This window comes from Rhinolophus ferrumequinum, chromosome 21 (genome assembly GCF_004115265.2).
Source record: "Rhinolophus ferrumequinum isolate MPI-CBG mRhiFer1 chromosome 21, mRhiFer1_v1.p, whole genome shotgun sequence".
NCBI lineage: Eukaryota > Metazoa > Chordata > Mammalia > Chiroptera > Rhinolophidae > Rhinolophus > Rhinolophus ferrumequinum.
The window spans coordinates 54,338,856-54,351,968 of record NC_046304.1 but is presented as its reverse complement, the minus strand read 5'-3'; the positions used below and the strand labels follow the sequence as shown (position 1 = coordinate 54,351,968).

Below are 13,113 nucleotides of genomic sequence, written 5' to 3'. Positions count from 1 at the left end.
CCTCTCCCCACCCCTGCAGTCCCCCAGCCCTCACCCACACACTGGGCCCTGAGCATGGCAGCATATCTAGGTCTCCTGACTCCTGAAAGACCCAGATCCCACTCTGTCTGAAATCGTGAAATAATTTTTTAACACGGGGTGGGGGTGTCAGGCGAGTTACATAAAATCACGAATTAGTCACTGCTCCAAATGAATGCATGCTTGGGCCAGAAAGCAGCAGAGCTGCGCCCAGGCCTCGGTGCCTCTCCATTGTTCCTTGGACCATTAGGCAAAAGACAAATTAGAAACAATTTCTTGACAAAAATTGACTTAATTCTTTCCACCAGAGGTGCAGGGGGCCAGGTCCAGAGGCTGTCTGGAGGGAGCCCTGCAGCTGCGGGTACAGTGTGTGCAGGAGGGTGAAGAGAGGTGGCCTGGGGCCTGAGTGGGGGGCAGAAGTGGTTTACAGTACCCCCCCTCAGAAGGAGGGCAGTGTTACTTACCCCACTTCCATTAGGAATATTGGCTGCCCACAGCCCACTCGGGTTTCCAAGGACAGTGCAGGGGTTGGGAGTTTGCATCCTTCCTATAAAAAAACACCAAACGTTCCCAGAAGTGCCCTGGCTGGAGGGGCTTGGACCTCAGCAACACTCCTGCCTCCAGGAAACAGGACTAGGCCCCCACCCATCCCCGTGAAGGAGGTCTTCTGCCATCACGTGGGAGTGGTTCTTTTCATCAGAGCCTTTGGTTAGTGTACTGGAGGGGGCAAGGGTGTTGGAGGGGGATGGTCTAAGTGCGCCAGACCCAGCCCACAACAAGGTACTGCCTAGAATTTGTGCCTAGCCTGGGAGGTGGCTTTCTCTGTACCAGGTCTCCTGTCTTTGGGGAACTTAAGCTTTGTTGGGGTAGGTCTATTTTGAAGGGGAGAGGGAGGTGAAGATCTCCCAGAACCCTCCTCAAAGGGAAGGGGACTGCCCCCCTGAAAACAAAGCCTCCAGTCACATCCCCTTCATTATCTAGCTGGGTCTCCTGGGCCCAGAGGGCCAGGTGGCAGGGGAGGGAGCCCCTGTGAGGCCCAGGGTGGGGGAGGCAGCCAACAGAGAAAGAAGGGTTGTCAGGAGCCTGGCCAGGCGGGGAGGGTCCTCTGGTCACACCCCTCCTGGGAGGCCTCCCTCCAGCATCACCCAGGCCCTGTGCATCGGGCTGAATCTCTCCCCGGAAGGTCCCAGCTCAGGCCTGAGGAAGGGACCTGCATATGGTAGCCCAGCTGCTCTCTGAGCAGGCCACAGACAGGCTCCAAGACAGACTTGGGGATGTGGCTGTAAGTTTTAAAAGGCAACAAGAGCAGGAGGGGAGAAAAGACTTTGAAGTCAGAGGAACAGCTTTCCCGCCCCCCCCCCAGGGGGCTTTAGTTCTGTTGTTGCTGATTCTTCCAACCAGGTCAGGAGGCTGCCCAGCCCCCACGGCTCAGGGAAGGTGCTTGTTAAACACGGAACAGTAATTTGAGGCTAAATATAACGCAGTGTGTTCACAGGGAAAGTATAATTCAGGTGCTGGTTGTGTGAGGTTATCAGCCAGGAGACCCATCTGGGTTAAATTGACGTGATTTTCATAAACGGGCAGGAATGTCCCATTGCCAGGCTTCTCCCTGATGTTTTATTAGTGACAGTGTGATTGTTATTACGGTTAAAGAGGGGAATGTGGGTGGGGATATGCCTGGGACCCCCCCCCCAGAGGTGAGGGGAGCCTCCCAAGGCCCTACCCCTCCCCACTGTCCAACCCCCTCCAGCCTCCTGGTAGCTTTCTCCTTGGCTGGAGGAACGCAGGGGACCCCCAGGGAAGCCTGGAAAGGAACCAACAGTGCCTTTCTAGGCTGCACTTGCCAGAGACTGTCCTCCCCAAAGGCGGGTCCTGCTTCTTCCCCACAGGAAGCATCCAGCCCAGTCTGGGGGAGGTGGAGGGAAGTTGGTTCTCTGGGGCTCTATACTCACCTTCTAAAGCAGAAATTGGGGGTGGGGACGCACTACCGGGGTCTCCTTGCTGGAGGCTGACCCAAACTGGGCCCTCTGTCTTCCTGCCTGTGAGGAAGGACCCTCCTGATGGCGGGAGCCCAGACCCCGCCTACGGGAATGGGGGCGGGATGGCTTAGTGGCTGGAACTACCCGGCTTGGGGACAAAAGCTCTGGTAGGGCCTGATGAGGGGAGATTACTCAGTGCTTCCAGCCTCCCCCCACCCCCAACCCAAACCGAGTCTGGCTGCCTGCCCTCTCTGGAAGGACACCTGCCTCCCGCAGACCAGCCTCAGCCCAGCCAGAGAAAGTGCCGAATAAGCAGTTGCTGCAGGCCGCTCTTCATGGCTGTGTTTGGGTGTGTTTACACGTGTCACTGTCAGGGTATGTCTGGATGGGGCCTCCAGGGGCCAGACTGCTTAGGCCTGGTCTCACACTGGGGGAGGGCTCTGGGAGAGGGGTGCAGGCTGAGTGTCAGGGTCTCCTCTGATGAAACCCAGCCTGCCCAGGCAGAGCTGCAGCAGACAAGCCAGGCCAGGCACAGAACCTAAAGGACAGGGACCAGGACCTGGCACGCCCATCGGCAGGGGCCCCAGCTCATCAGCCCCAACTCCACCACACAGGCCCCACATGGCTCCTCTGAGCACCAATTACAGAGCTCAGGCAGCAGGAGGCCCGCACCTGCCCCTTCCACCCAGCTCCACACCCCCACTCCCCCCACCCCCAGGGTGGGCAGGAACCAGGCAGCCAGCTTCCCTTTGGATTTCCTCACGTTCCCAGACTTGGAAAAGCCCCAGCCCCTACCGGACTGCTCCTCCCAGCTCTGCCCCAGCAGAGGGCCCCAGAGGGTAAGGCACTGCCCATTCAGACTGGCTTCTGACACACAAAAAATGGGAGGCTGGAGCGGCACACACCAGACCCTCCTCTTCCTGCAGTAAAGTTGTTGCTTGCCAAGCTCCCCACTCACATCCCAGACCCAGATCTACCCCTCCCCCACAAGCCTCTGGGCAGAGCCACAACCCGCCCTGGCCTGCAGCAACCTAGAACTTTCCCTCCGAGTCCGATGGCCAAGGCTGAAGGCTCCCTCACCAGCCTGCCTTGGGGAAGAAATCAGAACTGGGAAGGCTCCAGACATGCCTTGTTCACCTCCCTCTTATTTCTGAGAGGTTTGAGTCCTTGGCCTGGTTACCTGCGGCATATATAGACCAAAAATAAATTATTCCCATCAAAATTCCCACAGAGCAGCTGGGCCTGCCGCAAAGCCCTTTCCTCCCAGTGTGGAGACAAGCAGCCGGGCTGGGGCTGGCTGGCTGGGGCACAGCTACACGGCCACTGCCCCAGCCTGCCTGAACACTGCCACCGCCTCTTTTGTTAACAGGGCAGTTGATTGTTTAATTAAAAATCATTCAGTAGGTCCATTTTTTTCTGACCTGCACAAATACATAGTCCCGTCCCCCCCCCAATTCATGACACCAACGGGGTGGAGTGGAGTGCGTGTTGCTGGAAAGGGTCCCAAAGGGAGACTCCCAGAAAAATCCCTCTTCCAAAGACCCAAACAAGGAAGGCCAGAGGAGCCTGCCCTGGGGTCAGCTCCCACCGGCCTCTTCCGCTCGGAGCCTATTCCAGAACATTTTCCTGAGCCGGTCTCCAGCCAGTGCTGGGCCCAGGTCCCTTTCAATATGCAAACGCCAGCCCGGCCTGCGGCTGCCTGCTCCACCCGATGAAAGCGCAGACGCAAATAAGTGGCTTTTCTTTCTACCAGAACTGATTTTGTTTGATTTGTATTTTTTAATAGCCGGCATTTGCGATGCAAAAAGCCTCCCGAGGTGGGTGGGGAAAAACCAAAGTCCGTACTTCAAGCCAGAAACAAAAGCCCTTTGGAAATTGAGCCGAAGGGCAAGCGGCGGGGCGCGCCTCCCGGACCCGCGTCGGGAGAAGCGGCGCGCAGCACCTACCGCACAGCGGCTCCGCTGCGGCTGGGCTCCGGTCCCCGACCTGCTCGCCGGAGTCCGCCTCGCGCCCTAGAAGGGGGAGGCGGCCGGAGGCGCCATAATCGCAAATTTATGGCCTGGGTGACGTGCTTTCCTCTGCCACAATGGGGCCCGGTGACATTAAACAGAAAATTGATGAGAGAGGAGCGAAATCTAATCTTCCCTCCGCGCTTAGCGGGGAGGGGTTTGGGGGACCGGAGGCAGAGTGGTCGCCACAAGTTGGTGCGCTCCGAGCCCCGCGCCAGATGCTTCCTCCCGAATTCGGGCTCCTGGACCGCGGGCTGGGGAGGAACCGCCACCCAAGCCCCGAGCCCCACCCTCCGCAGCCTTTCGGGCTCTGCAGCATTTCGGGCGGAATCTCTGCTCCGTTACGCACGCCCTGCCCGGCGGAGCCGGACCGAGCACCGCAGTCTCACCCGCTCCGAGGGCACGGGACCCGCATAGGGACTCCGACGTACCCCTTGCCCCCGCTCGGCTCCCCAACTCTGGGGGGGCCCTCATCAGCGCAGAGCTCCCCCGCCCCCACCGCATGGAGCCGGCGCCGGGATCGGACCGGAAGACACGAGCTGCCCAGCCCCCACCCCCGAGCAAGTGCGAATAGAGAGCAAGTGACCACGCGGGCCGCGTCTGGGGTGGCTGCCCTGAGGCGCTTCGCTGGTCGCGAGCGCCCGCTCTTCTCCGCCCGCGGCGCGGCTCCCCCGGGGCGCGCTCGGCGTCTCCTGGCACCGACCCCGTCGCGCCGCGCCCTTAAAGGCGCCACCCGCCCTACTGGCCTTTATCCGTGTCGCGGGGAAGGTCATGCGGGGGGGTGGCAACGGTCAAAGCGGAGCGCTTTCCCTCCACCCCTGGGACAAAATTCCGTGGCGGCCTCCCCCTGTCCAGGCCTCTGGTCTGGAGGAGGCCCTGGCCCAGCAGCCACCCGCCACTCGCTTCCTGAGACCTCCAGGCTCGAGCAAGATACACTGTCGTGACACAGCTGGGGCCTAGGACCCGGCTTTCAACAAGTGGAGGTGAGGGGGGTGCTTCTCAGAGAGGAATGAATGAGGGAGCCCCAGTGGGGGCTGCTTGCAGAAAGAAAGGGCCACGTGCTCACAACACCCCCCCACCAACCAACGTGGCTTTTCTGGCCCAGGAGGGGCAGTGCAGGGGATGGACAGACTGAGATGCAGAGGGCAAGGCTTTGGGAGAGGCCACTGGTCCACCTCTCTGGCCTAGATGATAACATGGGCGTCTGGGTGCCAGATGCTGTCCTAGACACTCATTCAATCCTCTGCACACACAGTCTGGGACACAGATGTCATGATGATCATGCCCATTTTAGAGATGAGCAAACTAAAGTTGAGACAGTAACTCACCTGCATTCTCACCTAAGGACGATGTACCTGGACCCCTGATTCTTTTGCAAAACCAGGACATGGATAGGCTGGCCTTTGGGTCCTCAGAAGCCCCAACACTCATGAATGGGGCACATTTGCGTCCTGACTACAAGAGCAGAAAAATGTGGGCCTCATGACCACAGCTGGGCGTTTTGGGCCACAGCCCCCACAGAAAGATGCCGTCAGGACCACCTCTGCCTGGGAAGCCATGGCCACGGGCTCTACTGGGCCAGCCTGTTTACTGAGTCACTGAGCTGAAGGCACCATGAGGCAGGTCACCATCTCTGCAGCTGGAAGAACTGCTAACGTACGACGGAAATCTGGAACCGGATTCCAAAAGATCATATTGGACTGAAACCAACAAGATTACATTTAACAGGCTGGATGTGGACCTCCACTTTTAGGTTCAAAAATCAGTTGTAAAAATGCAGGCAGCTTCCCGCTGAAGACATGATGAGCTGACTTGCAGCTGTCTTTCCCGTTCAGGCAGAACCAGCCCCCCAACACAGGCCCCTCGTGAATTACTTCCCCCCCAACCCTCAGCAGCTGAGCCTGTGCCCTCGGGGCCCTCCCTGGATGTCAGGCTTTCTGGGGGAGGAGATGCAGATGGGGACAGCAGAGAATGGGGTCCTTGTGCTGCTATCATCAAACCCAAGGCTGGATGAACACAGCTTTGTCTGCACCCACACTCCCGTGGTGACCATGGGACCAGGGAGCAGTGCCTGGGGCTGGGGGCGCTTCAGAACAAGAGTGGCTGCTTTTTGGCCTCAGTTAACCCTTGAGTGGGTGTTAGATGCACAGACTTTCCCCAGCTCTGTGCCTGAGGGCCAGGGTGGGAGAGGACTGCAGGAGAAGGGCAAAAATCAGTGTCAATCCCAAGGTTCACAGCAGCAGTGTGAAACCCAATTTTTTCCAGATTTAAATGACTGCAATCTCTGGGGGAAGTGAGAGGGTGCCCGGGGTGGCAACTCTGAGACTTCTGGCCTTCCCCTCAGGACCCCCTTCCCACACCAGACGCGGCTGGGAACAGAAGCCCAGCGTGATGGCGCCTCAGTCCTCATCTGGCTCTGGCATGCGCCTCACTTCTGCTGAGTTCTCCGTCATCCACAGGAGGAGGCGTCACACTGGGTGTCCACCAGCCCTGCCTGGAGCTCGGCCCCAACTGGGAGACCAAGGAGATCCACCCTCTGCTGGGAGAAGAGCCTGGAGACCCTCTGCTGGAAGCCGGAGGGCCGGAGGCCCTCACAGTGACTGCAGAATAAGCTGGGGTGGGGCCAGTCAGGAAGGGCTTCCTGGAGGCAAGAAGGGCAGATGGAGGTGGGAGAGCTGGGTCAGGGCTATTGGCAGGCCTGGGGGCGGGATTGGGGCCCTCCCTGTGAATGAGTGGTGTTCCCTCTTAGTGAACTGTGGGTGGGAGTGGCGAGGGGGCAGCGAGGAGGACAACGGGGCCCCAGAACCCCAGCTGCAGCAGCCGTGATCCGGCCCAGGCCTGTCTGGCTCGCTCCTCCTGGGCAAGCGGCCTCAGGGACTGAAGGAAGTGTTCCTGGGTTTACTCTCTTCTTTATAGTTAGCTGCATTTCCCAAATTCCCCTTTAGAAATTATTCATTTTGTAATCAGAAAAAACAAAAACAATAAACATGACCCCCAAACAATCTCCAGGCCCAGAGAGCCCCATCCCCCAGCCACGCTGTTGGGGAGACCTGAGACACCCTGCTCCCTCTTCCGGCTGCCCTGGGAATTCTTAACCCTGGCTCAGTGTTCATGGTTCTCCCCAGGCCCCTCAGCCCCACCCCTGCCCAGCAGACCACGTGAGTAGTTGTAAGACCTGAGGTGCCTCAGTTCACCCCCTTTCCCCCAGGCCCGATGAAGGCCACCAGCTACACTCAGGTCAGTGCCATCTGCCCAGCTCTAGTCCCTCAGTCCACAGCATCCTGGGTAAATGCAGGCCAGCACCCCAGAAGTCCTTCCCGATCCCAAAAGCTGGGGTGCGGCAGAGCCATTGTCTCCTGAACACCCACAGTTAGACCCCTGCCCACTAGAGTTCCACAGCCCTGCACATGCCATGCCAAGGCCAAGGGTACCAGGCACATGGAGCCCAGCCCAGTGTCTGCTTCTTTCTCCCGTTGGGTGACTTACATTATTAATAAATTAGAGGTCCAAGGCTCAAAGGTTTGAGTGGCATACCAGCAACAGAAAGATCTCGTCTGCTCCGTCCATCCCACAGGACAGGCTGTGTCAGGCCCGAGCCAGCCCTGCCCTCCACCTCATGCACAGGAGGTCGGCCCCAGGAACCCCGCTGCCAAAGCCACATGCAGCCCCAGTGTGCACCCACACCTGTGTCCAGTCCCCATCCCGCGCCGTGCAAGGCCACAGCCAAGGCCCACACAACACCAGACACCTCCTGTCCGCTGTGTAACCTGGACCCCAAGAACAGGTGCTAGGGCACTCCCTTGACCCCTCCTCTGGATTCTGAGGGGCCACCCAGTGTCCACAGGGCCCAAGCCCCCCATGAGTTGTTTCTAGCCCAGCTGTTCCCACATGCTTAGTGGGAGCTGCTGGGTCACCCACGGCCAAGCTGGAAATGCCGCCTCCATCTCTGGAGGCCGAGGGCTCCAGGGCTCAGAGAGATCCAGGCCCAAACCCAGGTCTGCAGGTATCGGCTCGGTGACCCGGGAAGGTCACCTCATCTCCCTGAGTCTGCCGAGTCCCCATGATCACAGGACAGACCTGTTTGGATGGGCATTAGAGGAGCAGAACGGGTGGTGGTGTGGCCCGCAAGTGAAATGGAGAAGCGTGTAAGTGAGTGTCCGTGGGTGAGAGCTGCCCATGTTCTCCTTCTCATCATTCTCCTCCACGGTCAGAAACACAGTCATGGTCCCTGAGGGGCCTCCTGGGCCAGGCCTCCCTCATGACCTCATCCCATCTCCAGCCCAGAGGGGGGTTGGTTTGAGTCTGGCGTTTCAGTTAAGGAGTTTGGTGACTTGCCCCCAGCTCTCAGGCCCCACACCACACGTTTGTAAGCACATGGCCAAGAGCAGCTCTGTCCCTGATTCCGTGATGTCGTGGGAATCCCACTCGAGTGGGTTGCATGGTGGCCCCAAAAGGCATGTCCACCCAGGTCCTGTGAATAGGTGTTTCTTTTTCCCCTTTCTTTTGCCACCGTGGCAGCACACGGCAGCTCACAGCAGCTCACTCTGGCCGCTGGCCGCTCTTGGTGGCACATGGTAGCTCACGGCAGCACACGGTAGCCCAGAGCAGCACTCAGCAACTCGTGGCAGCTCACGCCAACCTCCAGCTGCTCACAGCAGCCCAGCTCCAGGGAAAGCAGACCTTGGCGTGAGGAGCATGGCTCTCCAACCACCTAAGCTACCGGGCCGGCCCCTGAATGAATCTTGTTTGGAAAAAAAGTTTCTTCAGATGTGACTGAAGTAAGGATCTGAGATGAAATCATCCTGGATTAGGGTGGCCAGAAATCCAATGACAAGTGTCCTAAAGAGAGGCAGGCAGAGGGAGATTTGGAGGGAAGAAAAAGGCCATGTGAGGAGGAGACAGAATTTGGAGTGATGCAGCCACAAGCCAAGGAGCGCCTAGAGCCCCCAGAAGCTGGAAGAGGAGGAAGGACCCTCCCCTAGAGCCTTTGGAAGGAGCGTGGTCCTGCCCACACCTGGATTTTGAACTTCTAGCTTCTGAAACAGTGAAAGGATACATTTCTGCTGTTTTAAGCCGCCCAGTTTGTGGTCATTTGTCATGGCAGCTCTGATCTAGCCCTGTCCCAGATGTCCCCCATCTGCTTGGACAGATTTTAGCCCAGGAGGCCGAAAGCAGCATTTGCAGGTGTGCAGGCGTGAGTGTGCATGTATGCACGTGAGCACGTCCACACACGTGTGGGGCTTCTCCCTCCGCACCTGTGGAAGTGCAGTATATGAGACGGGGTTCACACACCCACCCGACAGATGGGGAAACTGATGCTCAGAGAGGTGGAGTGAGGTGTCAAGGTAAAGCTTCAAACAGCAGAGTCCCTGACTCCCCCAAAGGCTGACAGCACCACTCCACACCCTTCCCCATCTCCAAGGGTGGCGCCCTCACCTTGCAGGCTTCCCCTCAGCCCGAGGTCTTGGTGGAGGACCCCTTTCTAATTGTGCTACAACATACAGACAGTAAAACGCACTCGTCTCTAGTTACAGCTCCACATGTTTTCACCCACGCAAACCAGCAGCCAGGTTAGCCAGACCGTGTCCTGTCCCCATGGGGTGCCCCTGGGTCCTTCCAGTCTTTGACCGCCCCCACGCCTGATGTGGGGACCACTCTTCTGACTTCCTGCATGTGACTGCTGTGCTGCTTCCTGCCTCTCGTGTCTGGCTTCTCTCACGCCACGTCCTCCGCTGACATTCATCCGTTGTCACACGAATCAGCAGTGCCTCTTCATGGCTAAAGCACATTACATCGTAGGAAGAGCCGCGTTTGTTTATCCATTCTCCTGCGGACGGACATTTGGGTTGTTCCTGGTTTGGGCTTCCTGAATGGGCCCCTCCCTCCACCAACAAAGAAAAGTCCACCAGGTCCCATGACTGTGACCTTATTTGGAAAAAGGGTCTTGGCGATGTAATTAGTTAACCGTATCAGGATGAGATTGCCCTGGATTAGTGTTGGCCCCAAGTCCAATGACAAATGTCCTAAGAGGGACGCAGACGAGATTAGATAGACACACAGGAGAGGCCATGTGATGAGGGAGGCAGACCCTGGAGTAATGTGGCCAAAGACTAAGGGATGGCGAGGAGAGAGTCACCGACAGAATTCTCCCTCGGGGCCTCCAGAAGGAGCCGGCCCTGCCAACACCTTGATTTCAGACTTCTGGTCTCCAGAGCCCTGGGAATGTAAATTTGTGTTGTTTTTACACCCGCAGTTTGTGGTCCTTTGTCACAGCAACCCCAGGACACTGATGAGTAGAGCTGTCATACACATTCTCATTCATGCCGTTGGTGCTATGGCCCTTATTTATATCATATATTGTGTATCACATGCATGTATATATATAAAGAGGTAAAGAGGTTTATTATGAGGAAGCGGCTCACACAGTTTTGGAGGCTGGAGACCCAGGAAGAGCAGGTGCTTCAGTTTCAGTCATAGGCAGGAAAAACCGATGTCTCCCATTCAGGCGTCAGGCGGCCCGATATCCCTCTGCCTTTCGGGAGGGTCAGCCTTTTTGTTCCATCCGGGCCTTTAACTGATTAGACAGGGTTCCTGCGGGTGAAAGCACCCACGTGGGGAAGGGCAGTCTGCTTTACTCGGTCTGCTGATTTGAATGTTGATCTTATCTCAGATCACCCTCACAGACACCCCAGAATCGTGTTGGACCAAATATCAGGGCTCAGTTACATTGACACACAGAATTAACCATCACGGGCACGTACAGATCGTAGCTTCGTTGTAGGAATGAGGAGAAATTGCCGAAGGTTTTCAGAGGTAGGAGCACCACCTTTCACCCCACTGCGAGCGTAGGAGGGTTGAGCTGCTCCCCACACTCACCAGCACTTAACATGGTCAGTTCTCTGACGTTTGGCCTTTCTGGTGGGTGGGAGCTAGTGTCTCGTCTTCCTCCTGTGATGGTTGACGGGCGACAAAATTTCATCCGTGTAGTGGCCATTTGCATGAGTTTTAGGTCTGTGAAATGCCTGTTCAAGTGTTGTGCTCATTAAAAAGTTTGTGTTTTTAAAAATTGGTTTGCAAAAGTTCTCTATTCTGGGCACAATGCTTCAGTGGGAGTCTCCATCTTTCAAGATGTAAGATGTACTGCCTCCCATCTGTGGCCTTTTCACTCTCCTAATGGCATCCTGATGACCAGAAGTTCTTAATTTTCACGAAGTCCAGGCTTCTTTTTTATGGCGCGTGCCTTTTGTGTCCTACGTAGAAATCTTTGTCAGTGACAATGTCTTGAAAAGATTCTCTTATGTTTCATTTTAGAAGCTCTCGGTTTTACTTTTCACATTGTGGTCTGTGATCCATTTTTAATTAATTTTTGTATATGGTGGGAATGTAGGGATCAAGGGTCATCACACCCATCAATATCCAGCCGAAGTGGCACCTTAAATGAGAAGGCCATCCTTTCCCCAGTGCTGCGGTGGCCTTTGTTATAAATCACTTGATTTGAGGGGGAGGCTGGGGGGTGTCTTGTTCGGGACCCTCTCTCCTCTTCCATTGGTCTGTCTATTCATGTGCCAATCACCCGGAGCCTTCTGCTCGCTCCTCAGGGAGCCCACCCACTGGCTGGAGCAGAAGCCCCTGTGAGGGGGCTGCAGGTCCGGTGGAAAGCTTATCTTGGATCTCCGCCCCCCTAGGTGTCCACTCAGCTGGCCTCTCTGTGCAGAGGGCAGCGTTCTCCTCTCTTCTACTGCGCAGAGCTGCCCGACAGCACCCCAGCAGAGCCCAGGCTCCCCAGGCCAACAGGCAGCCAGCCCACGGCCGTGAGATCCAGCTGCAGCTCCCAAGCAGGCGCCCCAACCTCAGGCCGGGAGCTGAGGTGGCGCCTGCCTCCTGGAGGACCATGTGGGTGAGGGTGGGGGCAGCTCTCAGGGAAGGGGCACACCGAGGTCCGCCCCACCTGCCGCACAGCAGCCCCTCATTTGATCCCCTCGTTCAGCCACCGTGCATTCATCTGGGACCCGGCATGTGTGCACAGGGAGCTGGGCACTGGAGCTTACAGTGTAGTGGGGGCAGGATGGGAGGACAGCGCATGGACAAAGCAAGTAGGTCAGTTACACGGTATGCTTGAAGGGCGCGTGTGGTACCCGGGGGCTGGAGCATGTTGCAGTTTTAGACAGGGTGGACAAGATGACATTTGAGCAAAGTGCTGAAGGAGATGAGGGAGCTAGTCACACAGGTATGTGGAGGAGAGCGTTTCACGCTGAGGGATTGACAGGTGCAAAGGCCCTGAGGCTTCCAGGGAGATGAGCTGGCAGTGGGCCTTCAGTGAGGGCAGGAGGGAGGAGAGATGAGGCAGAGGGTGGGGGAACTGGCGGCTGGATCCCAGAGGTCCTGCAGGCCACTGGGAAGATTGACTCTGGGTGTGTAGTGCAGGAGGCCAGTGCAGGCTTTGAGCGTGGGAGGGACAGCTATGCATCAGAAAGGGGCCTAAAGGGGAGCATAGCCGAGCCCAGAGGAGGAGGCTGCAGGTCAGGAAAGAGATGATGGCAATCAGCCTGGGGAAGGCGCAGCAGTGTGTGGGGTTGGATTTGGCATGAATTTTGAGGCACAGGGATCACGCATGACCACAGCCTTGGGCCTGAGCCCAGAGGGTTGGGGGGCCTTTCCCTGCGATGGGGAGCTGAGGGCTGGCAATCTTCAGGGAGGCTCAGGGGCTGGGGTGCATGTCTGCTTGGCATGAGGGGGTTGTCAGGTGGCCAGGTCAGTGTGAAAGCATGAAAGCCACCCGCTGGCTTCACAACACGGACCATGAGGAGGGAGCTTAGAGGGAAAGCAGAGGTCAGGATGAGGTCAGCCCAAGGGCGAGAGGGAACAGCCCAGAAGGGAGGGGAGAGCAGAGAGGGAAGAGGGCCTCCAGGCCAGGGTGTGTCCTGGAAGCCTGGAGAAGGAAGTCCACCAGGCAGGCATCACGCATCCCCATCCCTGGGTCAACTGGAGGAGGGCAGAACAATGACCCCCTGGGTCTGGTGCAGTGGAGGCCACTGGCCTCCTGGACAGGCCCATTTCAGTGCTCTCCTCTCTCTCAGGCTAAGTGCCAGCACACAGGGCTGCCCCCT

The 13,113-nt window shown here is 57.5% G+C and overlaps 1 protein-coding gene across 1 annotated transcript; it reads left to right on the top strand.

Annotated features, from left to right (window-relative positions):
* Positions 1–3,721: 3,721 nt before the first annotated feature.
* Positions 3,722–6,866, top strand: LOC117013565 (ESX-1 secretion-associated protein EspI-like). Its single transcript, XM_033090844.1, has 2 exons — positions 3,722–4,989; positions 6,351–6,866. Exon 1 carries the CDS (start codon positions 4,084–4,086, stop codon positions 4,948–4,950), a length of 867 nt encoding a protein of 288 aa, XP_032946735.1. The 5' UTR covers positions 3,722–4,083; the 3' UTR covers positions 4,951–4,989; positions 6,351–6,866.
* Positions 6,867–13,113: the final 6,247 nt, after the last annotated feature.